Source organism: Carcharhinus amblyrhynchos, chromosome 20 (assembly GCF_965287045.1).
Source record: "Carcharhinus amblyrhynchos chromosome 20, sCarAmb.v2.hapA, whole genome shotgun sequence".
Lineage (NCBI taxonomy): Eukaryota > Metazoa > Chordata > Chondrichthyes > Carcharhiniformes > Carcharhinidae > Carcharhinus > Carcharhinus amblyrhynchos.
Genome location: NC_137343.1, coordinates 51,495,232 through 51,518,343, shown reverse-complemented (window position 1 = coordinate 51,518,343; position 23,112 = coordinate 51,495,232). Strand labels below are relative to the sequence as shown.

Sequence of the window (23,112 nt, the reverse complement as noted above, 5' to 3'; positions counted from 1 at the left end):
CTGGGGATTTATCTACTCTGATTTGCCTCAAGACAGCAAGCACCTCCTCCCCTTTAATCTGTATAGGTTCCATGACCTCCCTACTTGTTTGCCTTATTTCCACAGACTCCATGCCAGTTTCCTTAGTAAATGCAGCTGCAAAAAACCCATTTAATATCTCCCCTTTTTTTTTGGTACCATACATAACCGGCCACTGTGATCTTCAAGAGGACCAATTTTATCCCTTACTACCCTTTTGCTGTTAATATACCTGTAGAAGCTCTTAGGATTATCCTTCACCTTGACTGCCAAAACAACCTCATGTCTTCTTTTAGCCCTCCTGATTTCTTTCTTAAGTAGTTTCTTGCACTTTTTATACTCCTTAGCCATCTTATTTGCTCCCTGTTGCCTATACATGTCTTACATCACTCTCTTCTTCTTTATCAGAGTTCCAATATCCCTCGAGAACCAAGGTTCCTTACTCTTACTCACTTTGCCTTTAATCCTGACAGGAACATACAAACTCTGCCCTCAAAATTTCTCCTTTGAAGGCCTCCCACTTACCGATCACATCCTTGCCAGAGAACAGCCTGTCCCAATCCATGCTTTTTAGATCTTTTCTCATTTCTTCAAGCTTGGCCTTTTTCCAGTTCAGAACCTCAACCCAAGGACCAGATCTATCTTTATCCATGATCAAATTGAAACTAATGGCGTTATGATCACTGGAACAAAAGTGTTCCCCTACATACACGTCCATCACTTGTCCTTACTCATTTCCTAATAGGAGATCTAATATTGCTGCTCTCAAGTTGGTACCTCTATATATTGATTTAGAAAATTTTCCTGAACACGTTTTACAAACTCTAACTCGTCTAGACCTTTAACAGTATGGGAGTCCCAAACAATATGTGAAAAGTTAAAATCCCCAACTATCACAACTTGGTTTCCTGCAGTATGAACTATGAGGAGAGGCTGAATAAACTAGGCTTGTACTCATTAGAGTTTAGAAGAATGAGGGGAGATCTCGTTGAGACGTATAAGATGTTGAATGGGATGGATAGGATAGAGGTGGAGAGGCTCTTCCTGCTCAGAAAGGACAGTAGGACTAGGGGGCACAGCCTCAGGATAAAGGGGGTGCGGTTTAGAACGGAGTTGAGGAGGAATTTCTTCACTCAAAGGGTGGTGAATCTCTGGAATTCTCTGCCCGTTGAAGTGGTGGAGGCTGCCTCGCTAAATATTTTTAATACGCGGGTTGATGGGTTTTTGATAAGAGAGGGGATTAAGGGTTATGGGGAGAAAGCGGGAAAGTGGAACTGAGCCACGACAGATCAGCCATGATCTTATTGAATGGCGGGGCAGGCTCGAGGGGCTAGATGGCCTACTCCTGCTCCTATTTCTTATGTTCTTATGTAGTTGTCTGCTATCTCTCTGCAGATTTGCTTGTCCAGTTCTCACTGACTATAATGCAACACCATTAATGTGGTCATACCTTTCCTGTTTCTCAGCTCCACCCAGATTAGGAGGCTATGTGTGTGGCTGAAAGAATGGTGTCGAGTTTTCTTTCTTCAGTCATTGCTGTCAGTGCTGGAGAAAGAGGGATCGAGTTTGGATACAGTGCCCCAATGTACTGACAAACTGGGTCTTTCTACAATCTTAACCTAATAAAGGTGGAAAGAGGTGAGAAGGTTCAGGCAATGACGAATTCAAAATCAGCAAGGAAAATGTCAAGGCTCGAGAGTAGAGTAGTTTTACGTAAAAAAACAGAATTGGTCAGGAAGGGTAAAGAAAGTAACAAAAGTGATCAAACATTAAAAAACCAAAAACATAATTGTCAGAGATTCTGGGTACCAGCAACCTTAAGCACCCTTAGTCAACTTGAGCACAAACAAAGCTAGTCACTGTGCATAATGCAGTGCGAGGCCTTTAATGACTTGTACACAAAGAGAAACCAGTTTGCAGACGTCTGCAAGTGTTTCTGAAGTTACAAGCAAACAACTTGGAAATTATAGTCAATCACAGCAATCATAATCAATCAATTTTTCTAATCCTTCATTTGCTTACATTTGCCTATTAAATCCTGGCTTTTTGCCCTTTCTCATTCGATGAAAACTGTTTTCTGCTAATCCTTCATTTGTATAGCATATCCCCATATCATGCCTTTGGTGTTATAGAAAAATCTGATCTTTCTCACCCTCTTGTGAAGGCCAAGAAACAGAATGTTATGGGCCTATGCTGATGTCTAACGCCAGCATCCCCACATCACTATAAAATAACAAAGGGCACAAATCAGCTAGACAGTCAATATTTTTTCCCAAAGATAGGGGAGCCTAAAACTAGACAGCATAGATTTAAGGTGAGAGGGGCGAGATGCAGAAGGTCCAGAGGAACAATTGGTGAGTGTCTGGAACAAGCTGTCAGAGATAGTAGTAGAGGCAGATACAATTTTGTCTTTTAAAAAGCATTTCAACAGTTACGATGGCTATTGGAGGCAGTATGGGCCAAATGCAAACATTTGGAACTAGCTTAGAGGTTTTAAAAAATGGGCGGTATGGACAAGTTGGGCTAAAGGGCCTGTTTCCATGCTGGAAACCTCTATGACTGTATTCCACTAAATAGTGATACCAATCACCACCTGACCCTTTAGTCCTTGGAAATGTTTCCCTCGATGTTTGGTTTTAAATGCTTCATTTTCCCTTAACCATGCAGGATAGACCTTGCATTATATATGCTGTCACCATTAAAGATCCATTCTCTAATTATCTGACAGAATGGGGTCATATTCTTTCAAACCACACTGTTAGTTGTCCACTACACAAACCAGTATTGACCACTAATCCATACTGACCATTGTCAAATGAAGTCTGTTGTATGGGTCTAAAATTGTGAAATATTATCACCAGGTTTATTTTCATTCATTCTAAACCTGGGTGTGTATTTCCACAAGAACCTTGCCTTGAATTAAAACCCCACCACTAATGAAGTAAACTATTTGACAGAATGCATTCTATAAATAAGTAACTTGTATTTATATAGCATCTTGCATGTCCTCAGGACTTTGGAAGTATAGTAATAATGTCGGAACATTATCGTGCAACAATGTCAAACAAACATCGATGATTCGATGTATGGGATTGGGGGTAATCTAGGTACTTGGATCAGGAATTGGCTAGCAGATAGGAGACAGAGGGTGGTGGTTGATGGTGAATATTCGTCATGGAGTTCGGTTACGAGTGGTGTGCCTCAGGGATCTGTTTTGGGGCCACTGCTGTTTGTAATTTTTATTAATGATCTGGATGAGGGTATAGTTGGGTGGATTAGTAAGTTTGCTGATGACACCAAAGTCGGAGGTGTGGTAGATTGTGAGGAAGGGTGTCATAGTTTGCAGGGTGACCTAGACAGGTTGCAGAGCTGGGCCGCGAGGTGGCGGATGGAGTTTAATGCAGAGAAGTGTGAGGTAATTCATTTCGGTAGGAGTAACAGATGTGTTGAGTATAGGGCTAACGGGAGGACTTTGAATAGTGTGGAGGAGCAGAGGGATCTAGGTGTATGTGTACATAGATCCCTGAAAGTTGGGAATCAAGTAGATAAGGTTGTTAAGAAGGCATACGGTGTCTTGGCGTTTATTGGTAGGGGGATTGAATTTAGGAGTCGCAGCGTCATGTTACAACTGTACACAACTCTGGTGCGGCCGCACTTGGAGTACTGTGTGCAGTTCTGGTCCCCACATTACAGGAAGGATGTGGAGGCTTTGGAGAGGGTGCAGAGGAGGTTTACCAGGATGTTGCCTGGTATGGAGGGGAGGTCCTATGAGGAGAGACTGAGGGATTTGGGGTTGTTTTCGCTGGAAAGAAGGAGGCTAAGAGGGGATCTTATTGAAACATATAAGATGATTAGAGGTTTAGATAGGGTGGATAGTGATAGCCTTTTTCCTCGGATGGAGAAAGCTAGCACGAGGGGGCATGGCTTTAAATTAAGGGGGGGTAGTTATAGGACGGATGTCAGGGGTAGGTTCTTTACCCAGAGGGTGGTGAGGGATTGGAATGCCCTGCCTGCTGCGGTTGTAAATGCGCCTAGTTTGGGGGTGTTTAAGAGATCTGTGGATAGGTTTATGGACGAAAAGGGATTGGTTTAGATTAGTGGGTCAGTGTTTTTTTTAAAAAAATCTGGTCGGCGCAACATCGTGGGCCGAAGGGCCTGTTCTGCGCTGTAATGTTCTATGTTCTATCTGTTTTAGGTGTGTGAATTGAGGAATAAATATTGGCTAGTCAGTTGGTATATTCCCTTAGCTGTGCAGAAACTTCAGAGAACAGTGTGTCTGATGAAGATAGGGAGGGAAGAATTTTAGAAAAATATGTATTTCTTGGGTTTTTTTTTCCAATATTACATAAATGCAACTTGCAGTGGATAAAAGCTTTCAACTATGTAGTACATATGATTTCCAAGGGGGGTACCATAAGCATAGACATGGGTCAAGCGTGGAGGAGGAAAAACACATTGTTAAGATGGCGGCGTGGGCTCGTTGGGCCGAAGGGCCTGTTTCCCGTGCTGTGTTGTTCTTTGTTCTTTGTTCTTTGTTCAGAACTAAAATCTGTGAACACTTTTCAGCTTAAGACATTTTTTTTCCTTTTCCAGGCGGGAAAGATCTAAGGTGCCTTACATAGTGCGGCAATGTGTGGAGGAGATTGAAAGGCGCGGAATGGAGGAGATTGGAATCTATCGAGTGTCAGGAGTTGCAACAGATATTCAAGCCCTGAAAGCAGCTTTTGATATCAGTAAGTATTCACATTTTGGTGATGTACATAACGCATGGCACTTACAGTCAGTTGAAGGTGGCTTTGGAATTATATCAGAAATTCCTTCTTGCATGTAAGAAAAAACAAATGATTTCATCCTGCTCTGTAGAACAGTGCCTGCATATTGATGCTACATACAATCCCGACCTCTTGAAGTTAAAGTTTTTTAATATTGTGCTACACAATGTACGTCTTGATGTGTTTTTACTTTAGAAGATTACTTTTGACCTATTAAAAAGCTCTAAATATTACAATGAATGGGAGATTCAGCATTTGGGAATGAATATTCTGTAATTGCTTCTGAAGTTTTGGTCATCTGATTTTGTTGCCACCAACAACTTATAATGAAAACAAAGGAAATATCAGAGTAAACGTTACAGTCCTTTGAGCCTGCTCATGACTGATCATCTACCTCAACTCCTGATCTTTTTAGGTAGTCCTCAAGATCAAGGGTAACTTTCTTTCCGTCCGATTTGATGAGTTCTGAAATGGCTGATAAGTACATCTGCAAACTCTGCCACATGCAGAGGAAGTGCTGCTTGGAGGGTCTGGTAGATAAGTTGCTGGGAGATTTGTCTCTCCAACACTCATGACTTTGCCTCTGCGTGTTCTTGACAAAGTCTTTCAATGTGCTTTCCCGAATAAAACTTCTCCATGTTGGTCAGTCACAAGCCAGTAATTCACATGAGTCAGTGGAGATGTTTGTCCTCTTGGAGATGCTTTGAGACATCCTTGAAACATTTCTGATGTCCTCCTTGGAGTGTCCTAGCATAACTAAGTTCCAAGTAGGGCAGTTGCTTCGAAGTCGGTATCAGTCATATGAACGACATGCTTGTCCATCGAGGAGCTAGTTATGAATCACTAGGATCACCATGGTGGGCTTGTGGTTTGGGATTTGAAGGATCTTGCAAAGTCTTCACTGGTGACGCTTTTTGAGATGCCTGCTGTAGGTCATCCTAGTCTCCAAAACATAAAGGAGGGCTCCCTGCTGCCCAGTATACCTTAGTCTCAAGCTGGAGATCCTGGCCCCTCAAGTGCGGCTTTCCTCAATCGGCCAAAGTTTAAGCTAAAAGAGACAATTGGAGACAATTACAGATTCTGTCATTTATGTATGCTTTCATCAAGATTCCCTACTACTGATGTTAGGCTAACCAATCTAGAATTCCCTGCTTTCTCCCTCTCTCCTTACGTTTCCCATCCTCTAATCTGCCGGAACTTTCCAGAATTTACATAATTTTAGAAGATGACAACCAGTGCATCCACTATTTCCATGGCCACCTCCTTTAGGATGTAGACCTTCAGGTTCTGGGGGTTTATCAGCTTTCAGTCCATTAATTTCTTGAATCAGGCCATTGAGGTTGGCCTGTTGGAGCATGACCTCCCTGATTAAGGATCCTGCAAAAAGGTGTCCCTGATTAAGGATACAATTGATGGGCCAGTCGGGGAGTCTTTGCCCGGTACATAACCGGAAGTGTCAGTTCCTCTGACACTCCCAGAAATAGAGTGCTAACAACTAGGACTCTGTGGACTGCTGTTAGAGTTTGTAGATAAGGGGATTTTGGTGAAGAGACTTCTGCCTCCGAGGACTTATTGCAGTGGCGGCGAGGAAAAAGGAACTATCAGAAGGAACTTGTTTGCTCTCAGCCGCTATACTTTGCAGGTAAGTCATTGCAGGGCGAACATGCCCCTATTCAGGAAATTGGATTCTTTTGACCCTGTCGTGGAAGACTGGGCCCAATATGTAGAATGGATGAGTTATTTCTTCAGAGCCAATGGCATACTCTCAGATGAAAAGCAATGGGTTATTTTGCTGACTGCTTGTGGACCATCAGCTTTTGCTGTTATTTGCACTTTAACCTTTTAGGAAACACCTGACACAAAAACCTTCCAGGAATTGACCAACTTAGTAAAAGACTATTATGACCCTAAGCCACCTCTGATCGAGCGTAGGTACCTGTTTAACTCAGCAGTCCGAGAAATGGGAGAGTCAGTCACTGTTTCCTGACAAACTTAAAGTTATTAGCAGAGACTGGCAAATTCAGATTGATATTCCAAGTGTGTGGAATCAATAATATGACCACACAAAAACATCTGTTGGTGGAGGTCCAGATGGACTGCAAACAAGCATTACAGCTGGCTTTGTCCTTGGAAAAAGTGGCAAGCGGAGCACATGAGTTACAGGGTATTCTGATGGAGGTCATAAGAACAGGCCCTTTGGCCCAACTTGCCCAAGCTGCCCTTTTCTTTAAATCCTAAGCAAGTTCCAATTGCCTGCATTTGGTCCATACCCCTCTATACATCAAACCCATGTAACTGTCTAAATGATTTTTAAAAGACAAAATTGTACCTGCCTCTACTATTACCTCTGGCAGCTTGTTCCAGACACTCACCACCCTGTGTGTGAAAAAATTGCCCTTCTGGACACTTTTGTAGCTCTCCCCTCTCACCTTAAACTTACGCTATCCAGTTTTAGACTCCCCTACTTTTTGGAAAAGATGTTGACTATCTAGCTGATCTATGCTCCTCATTATTTTATAGACCTCTATAAGATCACCCCTCAGCCTCCTACGCTCCAGAGAAAATGGTCCCAGTGTATTCAGCCTCTCATTATAACTAAATCCATCAGGTCTCGGCAGCAACCTAGTAAATCTTTTCTACACTCTTTCTAGTTTAATAATATCCTTTCTATAATAGGGTGACCAGAATTGCACACAATATTCCAAGTGTGGCGTTACCAATGTCTTGTACAACTTCAACAAGACGTCCCAATCCTGTATTCAGTGTTCTGACCAATGAAATTAAGCATGCCGAATGTCTTCTTCACCACCCTGTCCACCTGTGACTTCACTTTCAATGAGTTATGAACTTGTATCCCTAGATCTCTTTGCTCTGTAACTCTCCCCAGTGCCCTACCATTAACTGAGTAAGTCCTGTTCTGGTTCAGTATACCAAAACGCATCACCTCGCATTTATCTAAATTAAACTCCATCTGCCATTCATCAGCCCACTGGCCCAATTGATCAAGATCCCTTTGCAATCCGCGATAACCTTCTTCACTGTCCACTATGACACCAATTTTGGTGTCATCTGCAAACTTACTAACCCCTAAATTCTCATCCACATCATGGCAAATGACAAATAACAGTAGACCTAACACTGATCCCTGAGGCATACTGCTGGTCACAGGCCTTCAGTTTGAAAAACAACTCTCTACAACCATGCTTTGTCTTCAGTCATCAAGCCAATTTTGTATCCAATCGGCTACCTCACCCTGAATCCCATGATGCAACAACCTACCATGCGGTACCTTGTCAAAGGCCTTATTAAAGTCCATGTAGACAGCATCAACTGCTCTGCCATCACCTACCTTCTTGGTTACCCCATCAAATTTGTGAGACATGATTTTCCACTCTCAAAGCCACGTTGACTGTCCCTAATCAATCCTTTTGTCTCTAAATGCCTGTAGATTCTGTCTCTCAAAGTACCTTCTGACAATTTACCCACCACGTGTGAAGCTCACTGGCCTATATTCCCAGGCTTTTCCATGCAGCCCTTTTTAAGCAAAGGCACACTCAGGCACCTCACCTGTGGCTGTCGATAATTCAAATATCTCTGCCAGGAGACCCGTAATTTCATCTCTAGCCTCTCACAATGTCTTGGGATACACTTCAGCAGATCCCAGGGATTTATCTATCTTGATGCGCATTAAGACTTCCAGCACCACCTCCTCTGTAATATGTACACTCTGCAAGACATCACTATTTATTTCCCCAAGTTCTCCAACATCCATGCTTTCCTCAACAGTAAGTAATGATGAGAAATATTCATTTAGGATCTCACCCATCTTTTGTGGATTTGCACATAGATGACCTTGTTGATCCTTAAGAGGCCCTACTCTCTCCCTAGTTACTCTTTTGGCCTTTATGTATTTGTAGATATGGTAGATACGGGGGGTGGCCTGGTAGCACAGTGATTAGCACTGCTGCTTCACAGCACCAGGGACCTGGGTCCAATTCCTGGCTTGGGTCACTGCCTGTGTGGAGTTTGCACATTTTGTGTCTGCATCGGTTTCCTCCAGGTGCTCGGGTTTCCTCCCACAGTCCAAAGATGTGTGGGTTAAGTTGATTGGCCATGCTAAATTGCCTCTTAGAGTCCTGAGAGTGTAGGTTAGAGGGATTAGCAGGTAAATATGTAGGGATATAAGGGTAGGGCCTGGGTGGGATTGTGGTTGGTGTAGACTTGATGGGCCAAATGGCCTCTTTCTGCACTGTAGGGTTTCTATGATTCTTCTATGATTCTAGAAGCTCTTTGGATTCTCCTTTGCCTTATCTACCAAAACAATTTTGTGTCCCCTTTTTGCCCTCCTGATTTCTCCCTTAACTCTACTCCTACACCCCCTATACTCTTCAAGGGATTCACTTGATCCCAGCTGCCTATGCATGTTATGTTATCTTCTTAACAGGGCCTCAATATCCCGAGAAAGATACCCACACCAGTGCAACTGAGTTAAGGGATCACCACTGTGGGACAGGCAATTATATAGCCGCCCTCAAGAAGGATTTGGATACAAGGGAACCCAGATCTGCCCACAGAGACACTCCTAAACAAAGACGAATTAGGACTAGACACAGCAGCCCCTGCAGAATCCCAACGGACAAGGTATTGCAACTGTTTCCAGTGTCTGGAGTCAGAAGAAAAACAAAATTCCAAAACCGACATTTTGGAAAACAACACGTAGGCTGGAGAACAGGAGAATGCACACCCTGGAAGCTCCTCCTACCATTGAAAAGGAGCAACTATTTTGTGTAGCAATGACCAAATTGAAACTTATTAAATTATCCGACGGACATCCAGTATTAATGGAGGTCGACACAGGCACAACTGTACCCTGGGCAGGGGAAAGAGTATTCTACAAAATTCGCACTGGACTCCAACCCTCATCCCTAACTGAGACTTTGGCAAGACTGAGGACTTATACAGGGTAACCACAGAGCATTGGGCACAACCCACGAGCCTTTTGCTTATGGAAAGCAACTGGTTAGGCTGCCAGTGACGGTAATGAAAGGTTCAGGATTGAGCCTATTGGGATGAAATTGGATGCAGGAGATCCAACTAGACTGGATAAACATTTTTCAGTTTGAAAATGGTCGCTTGAGCGAAGTCTTGCTCAAATTCCCGGAGATTTTTTGAGAAGGGCTAGGAACAATCAAAGGAGCAAAAACGACATTACATGTCGATCCAGAGGCAGTCCCAAAATTCTGCAAGACTCAGCTGGTACCATTCGCATTAAGGGAAATGGACATGGAAATCAAAAGACTGGAGTGTGAAGGCATAATAAAACCGGCCCAGTTTGCAGAATGGGTGGCACTCGTGGTGCCTATCCTCAGCCGGACGGCTTGGTTTGGCTTTGTGGCAATTTTAAACCAACAACAAATCACTACTTACAATTCAATAAATACCCGATTCCCCAGATTGAGGATCTGTATGCAAAGCTGGCAGGAAGACTCTTATTCTCTAAACTAGATACGAGTCACGCATATCTGCAGCTGGACAAAGGTTCACAAATTATTTTCCACAATCAACACACTGAAGGGCTTTTTTTCAGTATACAAGATTATCCTTTGGGGTATTTCGGAGAATAATGGAGAACATATTATAAGGGTTACCACAGGTCACCATTTTCCTGGACGATGTCTTCATCACCAGGAAAACAAGGGCAGAACACCTGCAGAACCTGGAGAAAGCCCTTAAGAAGTTTTCAGCTTAAAGAGGGAGAAATATGTTTGTTTTTAGTACCACAACCTTTCTGGGTTGTAAAGTCAGGCCTACATCCTCTGAAGGATCGGGTGCGGGCAAACAAAGGTGACCTAGCCCCCATGGGTTGTTACAGTCGTGTTTAGAACCAGTGATGTGTAATGGGAAATTCATACAAAGTAGGGGCTCCATCTTGGATCCCATACATCAGCTACTCAAAAAGGGGGCAAGCTTGGGAATAGTCTGCCCACCAAGAAAATCTTTAACAAAATCAAACAACAGCTCTCCTCAGAAAATGTCAGTGCATTATGACCCCAGGAAAGAGTTGTACACACTGTGACGTGTCTCCATACTGCGTTGGTGTAGTTCTGGCATATAGATGGCAAAATGCATATGCCTCCAGGACCCTAGCAATAATTGAACAGAAGTACGCCTAGATCAAAAAAGAAGGACTGGCTGCAATTTTTGCAGTAAAGAAATTCCACCAGTAGATATCTGGGTGGAAGTTCGTGATCTTCACTGATCACAAATTGTTGCTGAGTTTGCTCAGAAGTGGTGCCACCGATAGCATCAGCCCAGATCCAGCACTGGGCATTATTACTGGCAGCACACTAATATCAGCTGGACCACTGGCCGGGAACTCAGGTGGCAAATGCCGACGCCCTAAGCAGACTACTACCATTACCAGACACCCACCATCTACTCCACGTACCTGGAGTAGAAGAAAAGGTGATGACCCTAAACTTTCTGGATTCCCTCCTGGTGGCCACACACAACATACACCTCTGGACAAAAGTAAAACACCTGGTACTAACAGGGGAGATGGAAAGACCAGTCCAACCACAATTTTATCCCTATTGGAGCAGAAGAGAATAGATCACCATAGATGGGATACTGCAGTGGGGAGGCACAAGTCATAGTCCCAAGTCAGGGCTGTCGGACCATTCTGGCCGAATTACATTATGGGCACCCAGGAGTGCCCAAGGTGAAGATGCTGGCCAGGAGTTATGTCTGGTGGCCAGGCTTAGACACAGATATAGCATATTGGTGGGTTGGTGCCAGGAATGCCAACAAGAGTAGAAGGTGCCACTGGCAGCCCTGCTGCATCATGGGAATGGCCAGGTACAAAGAACAAAAACAGCCTGGGAAACAGGCCCTTCAGCCCAACGAGCCCGCGCCACCATCTTAACACCACCAGTCCCCGTCTCCACCCACAACCCCTGTCTAATGTTTCATGGCCATCCACATTGAGGGAAACTAATTTAGGGACAATTTATTACTGCCAATCAGCCTAACAGCACATCTTTGGGGTGTGGAAGGAAACCGGAGCACCCGGAGAAAACCCACGCAAGCACAGGGAGAATGCGCAAACTCCAGACACCGGCCCAAATCCATGTGTCTGCACAGCAAAGAGTGATAGTCACTGAGCTGTCATGTTGCCCAGCATCTGGTCCAGTTTAGGCACACACTAACGACATGAAGCATTAGGCCAATCTCGAACAACCAAGAGCAGCCCAAGTACGACCATCGCGTGTATGCCCCTCGTTGGACACAAGGCGGACCGACTTAAAACCTGTGAATGAAAAGAGAAAAAAAACATTATTGTCGTACTATATCCATTTGCCTTACCAGGGACGCCCCAATACATAGACCATGGACTGGTCAGTTTTGCAGGCCCATTTATGGGTTCCTCGTTCTTGATAATAGTATATGCCCATTCAAAACGGTTGGACGTCTGCAGGGTGAATTTGGCAAACGACCAAAAGTCGAGAAGCTGCATGCCTCGTTTTCAACAGATGGAATTCCCGAGGTGTTAATCTTGGACAACAGGTCGACTTTCACCAGCCAAGAACACCAGGTTCATGAAGTTAAATGGGATTTGACACATCAGGACAGCACCGTATCATCCAGCATCAAATGAGCGTGCAGAAACAGCTGTCAGGCTTTAAGCTGGGTTAAAGAAACAGCCAGTAGTGTCAATAAGTAGTGTCAGTGCTCCACTGGATGTTTGATTAGAGGACAGTCCCACACAGCCACCACGGGAATAGCACCAGTTGAACTGCTCATCCACACCATGCTGAGCCTGGGAGGATGGTGGAAAAGCACCAGGAGACCCATTGCAGAGGCCATGACAACAGACACCAGGACATTTTGATGCTGGCGAAAAGTCTGGGTGAGGAACTTCATAAAAAGGTCCCACGTGGCTAGCGGGAATGGTCAAGTCCAGGATGGGACCTGTACCCTACTGTCTTAAAAAAGCACCTAGACCTGGTGCAGACCTCAAATTTATCACCCGTCCCAGAGCCAACTCAGCCTAGCGGGCCAAGGACCGAGGAGAGTCTTCCCTGACGGGCCAGCCCTGTCTCTCCGGCACCCCTACTGAGAACACAGTGGACGAAGCCATGGCTGTTCTCCTACTGCTGGAGGAAGAAGGCGAACTGGCCCTCTAGCACTCCCTATGGAAGAGACAGGCGCCTATTAGATACACCCCTCCTATGTCGGATGCCGAATTGGAGGATCCAGACCCAGTGCTGAAACAGAGGAAAAGACCAGTGAGATGCTTGGACCCCGGGGATTCTTCGGACTTTGTGTGGGGGGGAAGGAGGATGGGGGTGGTAATGACTTCAATCAGGCCATTGAGGTTGGCGTATTGGAGTATGAACTCCCTGATTAAAGATCCAATTGATGGGGCAATCAGAGTGTCTTTGACTTGTATTTAACCGGGAGTTTCAGTTCCTCTGGCATCCCCTGAGATAGTGTTAACTGATAGCACTCTGATACTGCTGTCATGCCTTCTAATGAAGTTGCCCTATATATTGTAGCCAACTTACCCCTTATACCTTCATTGTTTCCTTTGTTTCATCTTAGGAATTTAGTTTTGGATTGGAGAACTTCACTTTCCATCTTACTGATGAATTCAATATGTCATCTTCACTCTTCTCTAAAGGAGATTATCAATTAACCCCTTCTGACTGCACAATACCAAATTCAGAATAGCACGTTCTCTAGTTGGTTCCTCAACATATTATAAGCCATGTCTCACACATTAGGAATTCATCCACTACAGTATTATTGTTAATTTGGTTTGCCCAGTCTCTGTGTAGATTAAAGTCACCCATGGTTACTGTAGCATCATCTTAGCATGCATCCCCAATTTCCTGTTCAATGCCATCCTCCACCATGTCTCCACAATCACAAACATATCATCCCAGTTTATATCTATTTGTGCTGTTAATTTGACTGCTTTATTGCAAATGCTCTGTGCATTCAATTGCAATGCCGTTTGTCTTGTCTCTTAACATTTTTACACATTTTGGTGACTTTTGACCCTATTTGCTGATAGTTTCTGCCTTCCACTGCTGCTTTTTAATTTTCTATATTTAATTTCTGTCTGAGTTTCCTGTTCCTGTGCCTGCCTACTCAAGTTCCCATCCCCTTGCCCACTCAAGTTTAAATTCATCCCACATGCTAATGAGTGCTCCTGTCAGGATATTGGTCCTGATCCTGTTGGGGTACAAGCTATTCAGTTTGTACAGGTTCCATTTTCCCCAGAATCAGTCTCACTACCTTAAGAATCCCATTTCCTCCCTCCCACACCATCTCTCCAATCACGTATTCATCTGGTCCATGCTCCTATTCCTGACCTCACTGGCACATGGCACTGGGAGTAATCCTGACATTGCTATCTTTGAGGTCCTGCATTTTAATTTATTTCCTTGCTCCCTTTCCCTGCTCACCAGATTTCATCCCTTTTTACCACCTTTTTATTTTCTTTACCCTAATCATATGGCTTCTGTCCTTGCTTCATTGAGGATAGCTTCTCTTTCCCCTCTGCCTTTTATGGTAGTCTTGCCATACCACCTCTCTCTTGTCTTTCCCTACTTTTTCTGAACAGTTTGGACCCTTGAATAATAAGCACCCAGACCCCACAATTCTAAATCACATTCCTGCCATTGCCTCAAATCATATTCTCACATAGCTATTGGTGTTTGTAGTTCCCCAACCTTCTTGACCATACTTGGTATGTTCACATGCATGCATCCTAAACCAGTCTTTGTATGCCTTTTACTCTTTCTCAGTCTCCTCCAATCTAATATGGTACTATTTATCCCTGTGTTAAATCTGAAACTCTCACTTTATGCATCTTGTTCCTCTTTTCTCCGATATACTGATGCACATCCTCCTGCTAATTCAAACTCTTCCAGCCACGCTAATGAACTTCCCCGCGTCGATCTAGTCCTGTTGAGTGCAAATCATCCCTTTTAAAATGTGTGACTCCTACCCCAGAGATGATCCCAATACCCCAAGAACATGAAACTCTCTTTCCTGTGCTGAAGCCCTGAATTGATCCTCCCTGTCTTCCTATTTCTATCCTCACTACTGTGTGGAACTAGATGTAATTCAGAGATTACCATGTTATTATCTTTGGAACTTCCTACCTAGCTGCTGAAAACCTGACCATAGGAACTCAACTCCTGCCCCTTCTATGCCACTGGTACCGATGTGTGCTACAATTCCTGGCTCATTCCCTTTCTGTATGAGTACTGTCTGCAGCTTTGGTCACCTCACTATAGGAAAGATGTGACAACACCAGAGGGAGGGAGTACATAGAATCATAGCATCCCTACGGTGCAGGAGAGACCATTCAGCCCATCAAGTTTGCACCAACTCTTTGACAGAATGTCTTACGCAGCTGTTCCCCTCTGCCCTATCCCTTTAACCCCACACATTTCCCATGGCTAATCCATCTAACCTTCACCTCTTGGAACATAGAGGGACAATTTTGCTTGGCCAATCCAGCTAATCTGTACGTCTTTGGACTGTGGGAGGAAACCAGAGCATCCGGAGGAAACCCATGCAGTCACAGAGAGAATGTGCAACCTCCACACCCAAGGCCAGAATTGAACCCAGGTTCCTGGAGCTGTGAGGCAGCAGTGCTAACCATTGAGTCACTGTAACGCCCTACAGAAGAGGTTCACTAGGATGTTTCTCCAAATTGAGAATTTGAACCTAAGAAGAAACTAGATACACTTGGATTGTTTTCTTTAGAGCAGAGAAGACATTGTATGAGATTGAGAGGTATGGACATGGTGAGTAGGGAGATGCTGTAGCCTTTGGTTGAGGGGGCAGAATTTTAGAGTAAGGGGCAGGAGATTTGAGAAAAAAATCTTTTCACTCAGAGGGTAGTGAGAATCTGGAATGCACTGCTTGGAAAGGTAGTAGAGGCCAGAAACCTTACAACATATAAAAAAATTTGGATAAGCACTTGAAATATCATAACATCCAAGGATATGGGACAAGTGCAGCAAAATGGGATTAGTGCATGTTTAGTGGTAGATAATTGCAGTGCACACTCGATAGGGCCAAAGGGCCTTTTCTGTGCTCCAGAATGTTCTGTATCCTCTCCCCTCTCCATGATGGTAGCAAGAAGGCATGTGGACTCACGATGACAGTTACAAAAATGTCTCTGACTCCTATCAATGGAATCTCCCGCAACTACGTATATGCATATATCCATGAACATTTAATTAGGTTATTTATCCAGTGTTCAGTTCATTTATCTATGCTTCAGATTATTTATCCATGTTCAAATTATTAATCTGTTTTCAGTTTTCTTACAGAGGGGATTGTGAGTTGAATATTTGGGGTCACAACCTCTGATCCAATGGCTGCCATGGAGCTCCAACTAAGTGTTGGTAGTTGTGATGCTCCTTTAAATCCTTGTGCATTTTTTCATTTTATTTAAAGTTTTAAAGTTTATTAGTGTCACAGGTAGGCTTACATTAACACAATAATTAAATTATTGTGAAAATTCCCTACTCTCCACACTCTGGTGCCTATTCGGATACACTGAGAATTTAACACGGCCAACGTACCTAACCAGCACGCCTTTCGGACTATGGGAGGAAACCGGAGTACCCGGGGGAAATCCATGCAGATGCAGGGAGAACACGCAGACTCTGCACTCAGTGTCCCAAGCTGGGATTCAAACCCAGGTCCCTGGTGCTGTCGGCAGCAGTTTGCCACCATGTCGCCCCGGTCAGCGTGGCCCTAATGGTGAGCATGGCCTAACTGACCAATCTTTGAGGTCTGATTCCTGCTCTAAAAAGGAAGTCGGCTGTTAGAGACTGTTATGATGGTTTTCTTGTTGCATTTAAAAACTATCATTCTCCTCAAGTAGCCAAAGTTACACAGTGGTTTCAAAATTAATTTTACCTATAGGACCATTCACTCCATTCTAAGATTCAGAGTGAAAAATTCAGAAATACAAAGGCAATTAAAGGCTCAGCTTCGATTGCAAGTCATTAGCATTTACCAGTAGATGTGTAGGAGTCATCACTATCCAATCATAGTTGTGGTTACATCATGCATACAGAAGGGTATAAAGTCCAATTAAAACTTGTGCATGTTATATCATCAAGAAATTATGTTTATATCTCTGACCAATGGTATCACAACCTCTCTTTTCGTTATTCCTTGTTCAAAGGGGCAGATATGAACTGCAGTTGCACATCATTCAGTTAGATAGTCCTTGATCTTTATCTGGGCTTACTTTAATCAAAACCAATCATCTGTACATAGCTTTCCTTGTGTGACTGAAGTTTAGCTTGTAGTTTATGTGATTTTTAAACTTGTGTGATTATTAACCCTTTCAGTGCCTTTTATTTAAAAATCCTACAATTCAAACAACTCCTCCCATCACCTGTATACCCGTTCTCACAACTCTGTCCTTCCACCTGGCTCACACTCTAGGGCCATATCAATTTTCAAGCCTCAGAGTGACTGGGAAGCACTGACTTGTACGTATCTGAAAATGTAATTCTTATTACAGATAATAAAGATGTCTCCGTGATGATGAGCGAAATGGATGTGAATGCCATTGCGGGAACCTTAAAACTTTATTTCCGAGAGTTGCCTGAACCTCTTTTCACAGATGAGTTGTACCCTAATTTTGCTGAAGGCATTGGTAAGTCATAATCAGAATGGAAGAACTGATTTTTTTACACTAGCACTAGAAACTAGTTTGTTATCTTTTGTCCCTTTCCACCTGTGACTCCATTTTCAAGAAGCCATGAATCTGTACTCCCAGAACAAAAAGATCTGGGGGTTCAGGTTCATAGCTCCTTGAAAGTGGAGCCACAAGTGGACATTGGTGGTGAAGAAGGCATTGAATACAGGTGTTGGGACATCTTGTTAAAGTTGTGTAAGACCTTGGTAAAGCCACACTTGGAATACGGTGTATAGTTCTGGTCACTTTATTACAGAAAGGATATGATTAAACTAGAACAAGTGCAGAAGAGATTTACTAGGATGCTACTGGGACTTAATGGTTTGAGTTGTATGGGGAGGCTGAATGGACTGCGACTTTTTTCTCTGGAGCAGAGAAGGTTGAGGGGTGATCTTATAGAGCTCTATAAAATAATGATGGCCATAGATCAGCTAGATAGTTAACATTTTTTCTCAAAGGTAGGGGAGTCCAAAACTAAAGGGAGTAGGTTTAAGGTGAGAGAGGAGAGATACAAAAGATCCAGAGGGACATTTTTTTCACACAGAGGGTGGTGAGTGTCTGGAACAAGCTGCCAGAGGTAGTAGTAGAGGTGGGTACAATTTTGTCTTTTAAAAAGCGTTTAGGCAGTTACATGGTAAAATGGGTATAGAGGGATATGGGCCAAACGTGGCCAATTGGGATTAGTTTAGGGGTTTAAATAAGAGTGGCATGGACAAGTTTGGCCAAAGGCCCTGTTTCCATACTGTAAACCTCCTATGACTATAGCCTGAACATCTCCTCCTGTCTCTGAAGGCAGTCAAACAACCTGATTCCTGACTACAGCTCAGGCCACTTGAGAGCTGACCACCACAAGCTGTACATCAGCTGCTAATAGAGCTCACTTCCACTATCCCATCCCATCCCATCTTGACTCACAAACTTGCCTCGCAACACTCCACTCTCCATCAGTCCTAGCAAGATATCCTGGGGGGTAAATTTGCAAAGGCTATGCAGGGAGGTTTAAACTGATTCGGAGGGGGGGTGGGATCCTGAGTAGAGGGGGTGAAAGTGAGGGGGGCATAGATGGGGACTGCAATGCATGGCATCGTGGGGGTGGGGCGGAGCAGGGTTTGAAATGCGTATACTTTAATGCGAGGAGTATTCGCAATAAAGTGGATGAACTTGCAGCGTGGATCAGTACCTGGGACTTTGATGTTGTGGCCATTTCAGAGACATGGATAGAGCAGGGGCAGGAATGGATGTTGCAGGTCCCGGGGTTCAAATGCTTTAGTCGGAGTAGAGAAGGAGGTAAAAGGGGGGGAGGGGTAGCATTATTGGTCAAGGACTGTATCACAGTGTCAGAGAGGAAGTTTGATGAGGACTTGTTTGTTGAGGTAGTATGGGCGGAGATTAGAAATAGGAGAGAAGAGGTCACCCTGTTGGGAGTCTTTTATAGACCTCCTAAAAGTTCTAGAGAGGTTGAGGAAAGGATTGTGGAGACGATCCTGGTTAGGAGTGAAAGTAATAGGGTAATTGTTATGGGGGACTTTAACTTTACTAATATTGATTGGAATTGCTATAGCTCTAGCTCGTTAGAGGGGTCAGTTTTTGTACAAAGCGTGCAGGAAGGTTTTCTGACTCAGTATGTAGATAGGCCAACTAGAGGTGAGGCTATATTGGATTTGGTGCTGGGAAATGAGCCAGACCAGGTGCTAGACTTGGAAGTTGGTGTGCATTTTGGTGATAGTGACCACAATTCGGTTACGTTCACCTTAGTGATGGAAAGGGATAGGCATGAACCTCGGGTCAGTAGTTTTAGCTGGGGGAAGGGTAATTATGAGGCTATTAGGAGAGAATTAGGAAGCATAGGTTGGACTAGGAGATTACAGGGACTGGGAACGTCCGAAATGTGGAGTTTTTTCAAGGAGCAGCTACTGCGAGTCCGTGATAGGTATGTCCCTGTCAGGCAAGGAGGATTTGGTAGGGCTAGGGAACCGTGGTGCACCAAAAAAGTTGTTTCGTTGGTTAAAAAGAAAAAGGAGGCTTATGTTGGGATGAGGCTTGAGGGCTCAGGTAGTGCATTAGATAGCTTTAGATTGGCTAGGAGGGAGTTGAAGAGTGAGTTAAGAAGGGCTAAAAGAGGACATGAGAAGACTTTGGCAGATAGGATTAAGGAGAATGCTAAGGCGTTCTATAGGTATGTCAAGAACAGAAGGTTGGTTAGGGCAAGATTAGGGCCAGTTACAGACAGTAGAGGGAAATTGTGTGTGGAACCGGAAGAGATTGGTGAGGCATTGAACCAATATTTCTCTTCGGTGTTCACGCAGGGGGACATGAATATAGCTGAGGAGGACACTGGGTTGCAGGGGTGTAAAATAGACAGTATTGCAGTTGATAAGGGGGATGTGCTGGATATTCTAGAGGGTTTGAAAATAGATAAGTCCCCTGGTCCGGATGGGATTTACCCTAGGATTCTCTGGGAGGCAAGAGAGGTGATTGCAGAGCCTCTGGCTCTGATCTTCAGGTCGTCGTTGGTCTCTGGTATAGTACCGGAGGATTGGAGGATAGCGAATGTTGTCCCATTGTTTAAGAAGGGGAACAGAGACTTTGCCGGGAATTATAGACCGGTGAGTCTTACTTCTGTTGTGGGCAAGGTTTTAGAAAAAATTATTAGGGATAGGATTTATAGTTATTTGGAGAGTAATGAATTGACTGGAGATAGTCAGCATGGTTTTGTGGAGGGTAGGTTGTGCCTTACTAACCTTATTGACTTTTTTGAGAAAGTGACCAAAGAGGTGGATGGGGGTAAGGCAGTTGACGTGGTATATATGGATTTTAGTAAGGTGTTTGACAAGGTTCACCATAGAACATAGAACATTACAGCGCAGAACAGGCCCTTCGGCCCACGATGATGCGCCGACCAGTTACAAAACAATGACCCACTAACCTAAACCAATCCCTTTTCGTCCATGGTAGGCTTCTGCAGAAAATGCAGATGTATGGGATTGAGGGTAGTCTAGGAAATTGGATCAGGAATTGGCTAGCAGATAGGAGACAGAGGGTGGTGGTTGATGGTAAATATTCGTCATGGAGTTCGGTTACGAGTGGTGTGCCTCAGGGATCTGTTTTGGGGCCACTGCTGTTTGTAATTTTTATTAATGATCTGGATGAGGGTATAGCTGGGTGGATTAGTAAATTTGCTGATGACACCAAAGTCGGAGGTGTGGTAGATTGTGAGGAAGGGTGTCATAGTTTGCAGGGAGACTTAGACAGGTTGCAGAGCTGGGCCGAGAGTTGGCGGATGGAGTTTAATGCGGAGAAGTGTGAGGTGATTCACTTTGGTAGGAATAACAGATGTGTTGAGTATAGGGCTAACGGGAATAGTGTGGATGAACAGAGGGATCTAGGTGTATGTGTACATAGATCCCTGAAAGTTGGGAATCAAGTAGATAAGGTTGTTAAGAAGGCATACGGTGTCTTGGCGTTTATTGGTAGGGGGATTGAATTTAGGAGTCGCAGCATCATGTTGCAACTGTATACAACTCTGGTGCGGCCGCACTTGGAGTACTGTGTGCAGTTCTGGTCCCCACATTACAGGAAGGATGTGGAGGCTTTGGAGAGGGTGCAGAGGAGGTTTACCAGAATGTTGCCTGGTATGGAGGGGAGGTCCTATGAGGAGAGACTGAGGGATTTGGGGTTGTTTTTGCTGGAAAGAAGGCGGCTGAGAGGGGATCTTATTGAAACATATAAGATGATTAGAGGTTTAGATAGGGTGGATAGTGATAGCCTTTTTCCTCGGATGGAGAAAGCTAGCACGAGGGGGCATGGCTTTAAATTAAGGGGGGGTAGTTATAGGACGGATGTCAGGGGTAGGTTCTTTACCCAGAGGGTGGTGAGGGAATGGAATGCCCTGCCTGCTGAGGTTGTAAATGCGCCTAGTTTGGGGGCGTTTAAGAGATCTGTGGATAGGTTTATGGACGAAAAGGGATTGGTTTAGATTAGTGGGTCATTGTTTTTTTTTAACTGGTCGGCGCAACATCGTGGGCCGAAGGGCCTGTTCTGCGCTGTAATGTTCTATGTTCTCTGTTCTAAGATACTCCAATGATCTGAGGGATTCCCTTTAAGGCCCACACTGCTCATCTGTGATGCTAATATATTGCAGCTCCATGAGATAAGGGAGTAATATCGAATAACAAAGCAAAATATTGCAGATTCTATAAACCTGAAATTAAAACAGAAAGTTCTAGAAATACTAAGTTGAAGGGTTAGACCATGAGATGTAGGAGCAGAAGTAGGCCATTTGATCCATTCGGTCTGCCCCGCCATTGAATGAGATCACGATTGATCTGATGCGTTAATCCTCAACTCCACTTTCCCGTCTTATCCCCATAACCCTCGATTCCCTTACTGATTAAAACTCTGTCAATTTCAGCCTTGAACATACTTAACAACTCAGTATCTACAACGTTCTGCAGTAAGGAAATCCGCACATGCAGTATCCTCTTGAGAGAAGAAATTCCTCTTCATCACTATCTTAATTGGGAAACCACTAACTCTTAGATTATGCCCCTTGTTGACTCTCCAACAAGGAGAAACAACCTCTCAACATCTACACTTCCAAGCCCCCGAGAATCCAATTTATCTCAATAAGATCATCTCGCATTCCACTGAATTCCAATAAGTACAATCCCATTATACTCAATCTCTCCTCATAAGAAAATTCCTCTGTACCCGGGATCAACCTAGTGAAGCTTCTCTGGACCATCTCCAATACCAGTATATGTTTCCTTAGATGAGGGGACCAAAACTGTTCACAGATTGTTAGGTGTGGTCTAACTAGTGCCTTGTATAGTTTTAATAGTAGTTATCTTTTTATACTCCAGTTCTTTTGAAATAAAGGCCAACATTCCATTTGCCTTCCTATTACCTGCTAAATTTACATGCTAGTTTTTTGTGATTTATGCATGAGGACCCCCAAATCCCTTAGTGCAGTAGCTTTCTGCAGTCTTTCTCCATGGACACTTGTTCTATTAAGTAGCCTTTAAACAGGTACCTTAGCGAATGCCTTTTGGAAATCCAAGTATATTACATGGTTTCCCTTTATCTATTCTGCTCATGACCACCTGAAAATATTCTAATAAATTTGTCAGGCATGAGCTCCCCTTCGTGAAGCCATGCTAACTCTGCTTATACATTTCTATTTTGTGGTGGTCATAGAATCCCTCTAATGCAGAAGAAAGCCATTTGGCCTATCGAGTCTGCACCAACTCTCCAATGAGCATCCTACCTATCAAATCCTCTTAACTACACATTTTAGAACACTAATTTAGCATTGCCAATAGACCTAACCTGCACGTCTTTGGCTGGTGGGAGGAAACTGGAGCATCCAGAGGAAATGCACATAGATACAGACTGTGTGTCTATAGGGAAGGAGAACATGCACACTCCACACAGATAGTTACCCAAGACTGGAATCGAACTTGGGTCTCTGGCACTGTGAGGCAGAAGTGCTAAACACTGTGTCACATTTGCCATGGCAAATGTTTGGGGGTTATGGGGATGGTGGGTCTGGATAAGATACTATGTTAGAGATTTGGT

At 43.9% G+C, this 23,112-nt stretch overlaps 1 protein-coding gene across 1 annotated transcript in view; it reads left to right on the top strand.

Annotated features, from left to right (window-relative positions):
* The window catches only part of LOC145356030 (breakpoint cluster region protein), a 406,846-nt gene that overhangs the window by 360,046 nt on the left and 23,688 nt on the right, over window positions 1–23,112 (top strand). Inside the window, exons 19-20 of the mRNA XM_080208612.1 lie at window positions 4,612–4,751; window positions 17,359–17,493. Of these exons, the coding sequence (XP_080064738.1) occupies window positions 4,612–4,751; window positions 17,359–17,493 (275 nt within the window). The remainder of the gene's footprint in view (window positions 1–4,611; window positions 4,752–17,358; window positions 17,494–23,112) is intronic.